An 8,541-nucleotide genomic window follows, 5' to 3' on the forward strand; every position below is an offset into this window, starting at 1 on the left:
TCAGGGCTGATCTTCCTCACTCACACACACACACACACACACACACACAATAAATAGATAAACAAATAAATAAATAAATGTATTTAAAAAGAAATCAGTCAGCTAAGTGATGAAGTGGCTCTAGGTCCAGCCCAGAGGAGCCAGGCTTCTGAGGTTAGACAGTTGTCCCAGGCAAGGGGCATTGTGCACCATGACAGTCCCCTTCCTAACTGGAAGAACTAGGCCACCCTGGTGTACATTGGGCTTTCTCTTTCCACAGTATTTCTGGCTGGAAACTCTGTTCCCAAACACACCCTAAGGCCCCCTTAGTTACAACAGCACCCCAGGTGTGCCCCAGAGGTATGTTATGCTCAGCTACTTTGAAGACATTGAGAAATGAATAAGACCACTTCAATCTGAAAACCCCAGTCTCTTGATGGAGAAGATAGAACAGCAGAAAAGGAAGGACAGAGCCTGAGGGGACCGTCCTAAGGAGAAGAGGACAGGGGCAGAGACTTGGTGGGGCTGACTCAGCCACCGGTGCTCTGGGAGAAGAGCATCGAGTCACCTCAGACAGCGGTGCCCAGTGACGGAGTACCAAAGGTTGGCAAGGGTCAGGGCCAAGAAGAGACCACTGGTATGTTAATCTGGAAGGTCAATTAGGAGTCTAACCCAGAGTGTCACAGTGATGTCTCCAGGGAGATCTATGTGTGACAGCTTGTTATAATTATAAGGCATTATATTGACAGAAGAACTGGATGGTTTTGTAGGGCTCTGCTACAGTTGTAGGCCCCCTGTGGCAGTAAGTGCTGTTGCTTATCCAGCAGAGGGCAGGTTCCTAGTTGGGTCTTGCTCATGTTCTTGTTGGGCCGTGGCTTTGCTTTCTCAGGTGAAGATGGCCCCTCCCAGATGGCCCTGGAGGATCTGGCCATGTTCCGAGCTGTTCCCAACTGCACTGTTTTCTATCCAAGTGACGCTGTCTCGACGGAGCATGCTATTTTCCTGGCGGCCAATACCAAGGTATTTTTAAGGGGACACTGGTTCTGACAGAAAATGCTTCTGGGCTCTGCTGCTAGTTGGTACTGATGGTTGGATTTTCCCCATTTTTTCTCAGCATAAGGGTAATAGATATTCATTATAGAGAATTTGGTTGTAGGATTCCTTTTAAAAATAGAACCCTTATCAAAAAAGGTGATTAAGCACATAGAACATGAAATCATTCAACAAACAGTGCAGAAAGACCCTGAACAACACCTGATGGCTCATATCGGGCAAGGCTCAGTGCAAGAAGAGGAAGCACTGTGGGGACAGGGAGCCGCTGGCAGAGCTGAGGGAGTGGCCTCCAGCAGTGAACTGTCAGGTGCTGGCCTTAGACACACCCTGTGCTGCCACCACTGCCTCATGACATCCAGAAAGCTGGAGAGTGGCCAGTGGTTCTCCACTGCAGACAGACCCTAGGGTCCCCAGCCAGCCCTCAGAAACAGCTTAGAAAGGCACGAGTATGGCTTCTGCCCTGCTTGCCCCTCCTGAAGTCTCATGCAGGGGCATCAGATGGAGACAACCTAATTCCTGTCCAGAACCCAGCTGCAGGGGAGGCTGGGGATTGGATCTTTACCTTTCTAACCGCTCCAACTAACAGTCACCAGACTCCCTCACCACCCAGCCCTGCACCTACCTGTGCCCCTGCACAGGCAACCCTGGGCACGGTTGGGGTGGGTCATGCGAGTTCCATTCTAAGCATTTCTAACACATTAGAGACATACATTTCTTTGAGTTTTTTTTACCTAAGTGGGCTCATGCTGTACAAATTACTATGTACTTGCTTTTTTACTTACTATATTCTGGAAATTGTTTTATGCCTGTGCATATACAGAGCGATCTCATATGTGCTGGAGGATTCCATTTATAGAAAGTTCAGAAGAGGCAAAACAAAGCTGTGGTGATAGAAATCAGAATAGAGATTGCTTCTCGGGTGGGAGAGTGGCTGGAGAGAGGCACGAGAGAACTTTCTGGGCAGGTGCAAATGCTGTCCAGATTCAAGTGATGGTTACATGATATATATTTCTGTCAGAACTTATGGAGCGCCCAACTTATATAAATGGTTTATAATGTGTGAATGGATGAACAAAAGCAGTGTTTCTAAATTAATGTATTAGTTTATAATGTCTGATTTAAATAGGTATGTAAATAAACGTACTTTAGACATTTGAGTATTCATTTATACTCCTGTTTACGTGTTCAAGTTCATAAAAAAAGTATTTACATCTTCTCATTGGGAAAATAGTCGTTTTATGTTCTGGTGCTTAAGGTATTTCTAAGGATGAAGCATTACAAGCTATTATGGCAAAAATCAATTGTTTATCATTGTGTTCTGGGCTTTCTAGTCAATATGAGTCAGTGCTCCTGCCATGAGTTTGTTTTCTGGAGACAGAATAGGTGTATTTGAGAAAGCTTTCCTAAAGCAGTGAATGTGACAGCATAGAAAGCTTGTCACTGAGAGCATCTGCCAGGGTCCTGCATCGGCTTTTGCCTGGCTCAGTAGTAACTGATAGGGTGAGACCTGACCTGTTTGCCAGGGGTTATAGATATTGATCCTTTATTCCAAAATGTACGCTTCATTTTTTTTGTGTGTGAGTAAGATCAGCCCTGAGCTAACATCCATGCCAATCCTCCTCCTCTTTTTTTTTTGCTGAGGAAGACCAGCTCTGAGCTAACATCTATTGCCAATCCTCCTCCTTTTTTTTTTCTCCCTCCAAGCCCCAGGAGACAGTTGTATGTCATAGTTGCACATCCTTCTAGTTGCTGTATGTGGGACGCGGCCTCAGCATGGCCGGAGAATCTGCGTGTCGGTGCGCGCCCGGGATCAGAACCCGGGCCGCCAGTAGCGGAGTGCACGCACTTAACCGCCAAGCCACAGGGCCGGCCCCATACGCTTCATTTTTAGTAAAAAGAACTGTTCAGTCCTCCTCCCCCCTCCTCTTTTGTTTTTAAGGTTTATTAGTTGGAAATTTAGTTTGATTTTCTAAACTGTGGCTCTTGTTTTCATTTATGCCCTAGGGGATGTGCTACATTCGGACCAGCCGACCGGAGACCGCAGTCATTTACAGCCCGCAAGAAAGCTTTGAGATTGGACAGGCCAAGGTAAGGCCAGAAGCTCTCCAGTGGCTTCTGGTACCATTTTGCGTGGAGAGAACTGTGCTCAAGCACTCAGGGTCCCCAAGGTCGTGGCTTCATCCTTTCTTTGCTCTCATTTTAAAAAACACAATCGTGATCTTTGCCTGCTTTTCCTCAGGAAGGACCATTCTACCAAAATCAGCCAAAATTCAACTTTCCTCCTTTCCCAATGGAGTCTCTCTTTGTTGAACTCTTTTTTTTTGGTGAGGAAGATTAGCCCTGAGCTAACATCTGCCAATCCTCCTCTTTTTGCTAAGGGAGACTGGCCCTGGGCTGACATCCGTGCCTATCTTCCTCCACTTTATAGGGGGCGCCACCACAGCATGGCTTGACAAGTGGTGCGTCAGTGCATGCCTGGGATCCGAACCCCAGGCCGCCGCAGCAGAGCGCACCCACTTAACCGCTATGCCACGGGGCCGGCACCCCATAGCCACTCTTGAAGGAGCAACAGGTGACATCTGACTTGATTGCCAAGGGCTAGGCTGCTCTAGGATTCATAGTTGCTAGTGTTCAGAATGACTGTGTCTGAGCCTTGAATGGCTTTAGTGCTGCAGTAAAGTAGGTATATCCAGAACAGTCCACGGCCTGCCACTGGGTAGCTGGCCAACACTGAATGGAAAAGCTGCAGTGTTCACCTTCAGTGTTAACTACAGGTTCTGTTGTTCCCTGTACTCACACATTTAAACTCAAGGCTGTATGTTTGCCTCGGGGGTGGGGGCTGGGGATCTCCATGACAGTCATGTGGTTCGTGGAGCTTTCTCATATCTCTTCTTTCCTTTTTTTCCCCTAATATTTTCCTTGTCCTGAGAAAATGAAGTAAATTTCCTGATGATAAAGGATGTGAGTTAAAATGTGTATGGTAATATGCATGGCATGGATCATTCGAGGGCTGGGTTTTGCAAAGGGGACACGTGTGTGTGTGTGTGTGTACACGTATGAAAAGGCTAGGACATTCTCAAAAAATGGAGTGGCTTAGAAGCCCTGAATAATCTGCACTGTCAGCAGATCATGCTTCTTAAGCTTCAGGGAAGCTATACAGAGTGATGAGATGAATAATTCCAGATGCCTTTGGTTCGGTGGCTTTGGAGGAAACAAACCTCTATGAAAAAAGGCCAGGGACCCCTGTCTTGCTTGCAGAATAGAAAGGGGTTGAGAGCATGGACTTTGATGGCAGACAGGCCTGGCTCCTGGTCTCAGCCCTTCCCTGGACAAGTCCCTCCTGCTCTGAGATTTGCTTTCCTCAGCTGCAGAATGGGCCAGTAACACTTGGGCCTGACAGGGCACTCAGGCATGCAAGGTGCTTAGCACAGAATGTCACAAATGCCCAAAACAGCCCCTATTAACATGTTCATCATCAGAGTCCAGTCTATACCTACCCCAGCAAGGTGTCCAAGCGGTCCAGAGGTGGTGCCTTTCCAGAGCCCTCAGTGGCTGAGTCCCTGCTCTGGAGCACGTTGGCTGTACAACTTGCTTCTGGCCCTCTGCCTTTCAGATTCCAGTTTGAAATCCACCTTCTTTGATAAATTGGGTCATTTTGTATATGTATTGTATAAAAACAGTAATTTGGCACTGTCAGTCATGAGGAAAGGTAGATGAGTTTGTAAGCCAAACATGAAGTGAGGTTTATCAGAAAGAATGTGTCTTTGTCAGTACACTGATTCAGCCTTTTTTATAGTGACTTATTAAATTAGTAGGATCGGGGAAGAGCATGTAGCAGAATGTCCTCCACTTTGAGATGCGCTCTGTGGATAGTAACCACAGCATTTTTGTTTTGCGGGCACAATACCAGGTCGTCCGCCACAGTGACAGCGACAAGGTCACCGTTATTGGAGCTGGAGTTACTCTGCATGAAGCCTTAGCAGCTGCCGACGATCTTTGCAAGCAAGGTCAGTTGGTTGTTGCTGGCTGTTACAGTCCTAGCTGGAGAGAGGTAGGACTTGGGCTGCTTTCTGTGCCCCAATTGTTCTTTTTATTCTAAGTCTGCTTCATATACCAAGCTGCTTATTACTGCTCTCCAGATATTTCTGTCCGCGTCATCGACCTGTTTACTGTTAAACCCCTGGATGTTGCCACCATCATCTCCAGTGCAAAAGCTACAGGGGGCCGGATTATCACAGTAGAGGATCACTACCCAGAAGGTGTGTGGGAGCCTTGCTTTGGTGGGACTTGTTTTCGTTTTCCTTGATTGGAGGCATGCCATGCTCCTGGGTGTCATCTCCAGCCAGCCACTCACCCAACGACCTTTATGACTGACCTTAGCAAGTGTGTCGGTTTAGGGGTCTCTCACCCACCTACGCTGGCTCCCTAAGGATGGGGCCGTGCACATACTCAGTCGTGTGTCCCCAGCACAGTGCCTGGTCCCTGGGTGGCCCAGTGGCAGCACAAAGGAGAGTCTAACTTGGCATTGTGGGCAGGGCAGGGTTGTGACAATTTCATAGTTGCTCTGGCATTTTGAATGATTGTTTGCCCCTCCCCCCAAAAAAGTGGGAATAGTGCCTTATAAGCAGAGAATACAGCAAATGCAGAAAAGTGTGTGTGTGCCAGGGAGAGTGGGGGCTGGGCAGTGTTTGGCCTGGGAAGGTTAGGTGAGGCAGATGAGGGGATGGGGAGCTTCACATGGTGACATGTCAGGGGCCCCACGAGCACACCCGTGATCCCCGGTGATCTCTGGAAGCACTCCCAGTGCCCTTACAGCTGAGGTTTATTACAGGGGAACGGCACACACTGGGACCTATGAGGACAGAAGACACAGGTTGGTGGGGGAGAACCCCAGGCCTTAGGCCCCTCCCGGGAGGGGCCCACCGAGTGCTCTCCCTTCTCTAGCAGCGACATGTGAATCACTGGAGACCCAGGGAACCTACTCAAGACTCAGCGCCCCATGTTTGATTGGGAGCTGGTCACGCAGGGACCCCTCTGCCAGGCACGCACCACACTTCCCAACTACCCGAGGAAAGCAGGTGCTGCCCATAAACCATCCTGTTCTGCAAAAGTCCAGGCGCAGGGACCGCCCTTAGCAGTAAGGAAAGCGTCATGGTGGCGTAGGGGACTCGGACCAGCCCACTGTCCAGGCGCCACCCACTCCCAAGGGCTGGGAGCAATCTGGAGCCCTGCAGTTGTGAATGAGAACTCTTCCGGCTAGTCAGGGAATGACTATTTACATGAATCAATGGCTAGTGAAAAATATTGGACCCTGGGAACCAACAAATTCAAAGGCCTCTATGTCATGGAGCCTTAAGGCTGACTAACCACTTCCAGAACAGAGTCTAATGTCCCTTGCTTCCCCAGGTGGCATCGGGGAGGCTGTGTGTGCTGCTGTCTCCATGGAGCCTGACATCCTGGTCCATCAGCTGGCAGCACCAGGAGTGCCTCGGAGTGGGAAGCCAAGTGAGCTGCTGGATATGTTTGGAGTCAGTGCCAGACATATCATAGTGGCTGTGAAATCTATTTTAATGAACTAGAATAGCTGTTGGCTTTGGTCTTAAAAGACTGGCCTCTTTGCCTTACATTTATGTTTGTTGCCAAATCATCATTTAAATCTATACTGTTGTGCTTTGTTCTTAAAAGCAAGCAAGATAATTACCTCCCTGTTAAGCTATAACTACATGTACTAGTGTAACTCTCATCTTTGAGTCATTAAAGTGGGTTATAAGGTTTTAAGTGACAGAATAGCTAACAAAACAACCACCTAATATCAAGTTTTCTGATGAGACTACAAGTAACTGAGGAACAACATAGGGTAACCATTTCTTAACTGGGTGTGTTTACCTCATGAGTAAAGACGATGTGAATCTAATTGTAGACTGCAGTCGGGTTGTGTGGCACTAGAGTGCCGTGCTGCCCACTGAGTCCCAGTCCGAGAGTCCCCGTGCTGCCCTCCTACCTGCAGCTTTCCTGGTACTGTGGGACTGCACTTGCCCTGCAGTTTCCTCCGCTGTTTGCCTTCATCTCCCCTCTACAGTGCAGAGGCTGTGGAACGGCAGCAGAAGCTCTTAGGATGTCCTGTGCCGCTTGCAGTGACTGTTCTGTGAAGAGAGGACACAGCTAGTCTCCACACTGCACACTCTTATGAGGTCTCAGAAATATCTGATTTGCCCAGTGACCAAACCAAACTGTTAGCTTGATTATATTCATCTACTAAGGATACCAGTTAATGTTAATAAAGCATTTAAAAAGCAGCTGTTTTATTCTATTTGTGCCTTGCGTGTGTGATTTGGTTTCTCCTTGATAAAATCCTAAATAAGGAACTTCTATCTAAACCAGGAGAGAGAGGCATGTCCCCCAACAGCAAACCTGGGGAAGGGTACTGGCCGGGAGATGCACCGCTAGAGGACAGTGTATGGCCTGAAAAGCCATCCTCGAGCCGACTCCTCCTTTCAGCTGTGAGCACATAAATCGTGTGGCTGGATTACAAGCAAGTACCAGCCAGATGAAGATGGGTCCGAGCTTCAAAACTAAATTTAAAATTGGATGTGTCTGGTATGTCATGGTCCTTATTTTTATTGCCCTCATTAACTAGTCATCAGGGGTCTTTGTTCTAGAATGTGTGGTAGAGACTGAAGAACTGGCCTGGAACTCAGAGTCCTTCTCAAGGCCTTCTCATTCTGCTCCTGCCCTTCTAAATCACCGAGCTGGTGTCCTGGCCTGTAAAATGAGTATGATAATTGCTGTGCTTGTTTCATAAGATTTCACAAAGTTATATATTTTTAAAAACAAATAGTTGACATAATTGATACAAAAATGTATCAAAATACAAAAATATTAAAAATCTCAGTTGATGTTTTTGTAAAAAGTTGATAATAGGAACTTGAGAAAATGCATATAAGCAAAAAAATTTTTTACCTCAAGTATCTCACACTCCATACAGTTCACCCATTTAAAGTGTACAGTTCACTGGTTTTTAGTATACTCAGTTGTGCAGCCTTCACCATGGTCAATTTTAGGACATTTGCATCACCCCAGAAAGAAACCCTGCACCCCTTCCCAGTCCCTGGCAGCCACTCATGTATTTTCTGTCTTTGAATTCGCCTATCCTGGACGTTTCAGATGAATCAAGTCATATAATATGTGGCCTCTTTGTGTCTGGCTGCTTTCACTGAGGATAATAATGTGTTTGAGGCTCACCCACATTGTAGCATGTGTCAGAACTTCATTCCTTTTTATGGCCACATAATAGTTCATCCTATGTAGAGACCACGTTTTATCCATTCATTAGTTGATGGACATTTTGGTTGTTTTCACTTTTTGTCTCTTGTGAATAATGCTATAAACATTCCTATTCAAGTGGATGTATATTTCCACTTCTCTTGGGTTATATACACCTAGGGGTGGAATTGCTGGGTCTTGCAATCCTGTTTACAGTTGTGAGTGACTATGTTTAAACACAATTTT

The 8,541-nt window shown here is 47.0% G+C and overlaps 1 protein-coding gene across 1 annotated transcript in view; it reads left to right on the forward strand.

Annotated features, from left to right (window-relative positions):
• The window catches only part of TKTL1 (transketolase like 1), a 31,586-nt gene extending 24,261 nt beyond the window's left edge, over positions 1 to 7,325 (forward strand). Inside the window, exons 9-13 of the mRNA XM_058535002.1 lie at positions 869 to 999; positions 3,037 to 3,120; positions 4,943 to 5,039; positions 5,172 to 5,291; positions 6,439 to 7,325. Of these exons, the coding sequence (XP_058390985.1) occupies positions 869 to 999; positions 3,037 to 3,120; positions 4,943 to 5,039; positions 5,172 to 5,291; positions 6,439 to 6,611 (605 nt within the window). The 3' untranslated portion in view covers positions 6,612 to 7,325. The remainder of the gene's footprint in view (positions 1 to 868; positions 1,000 to 3,036; positions 3,121 to 4,942; positions 5,040 to 5,171; positions 5,292 to 6,438) is intronic.
• The last annotated feature ends 1,216 nt before the right edge of the window (positions 7,326 to 8,541 follow it).

Source organism: Diceros bicornis, chromosome X, assembly GCF_020826845.1.
Source record: "Diceros bicornis minor isolate mBicDic1 chromosome X, mDicBic1.mat.cur, whole genome shotgun sequence".
Classification (NCBI taxonomy): Eukaryota; Metazoa; Chordata; class Mammalia; order Perissodactyla; family Rhinocerotidae; genus Diceros; species Diceros bicornis.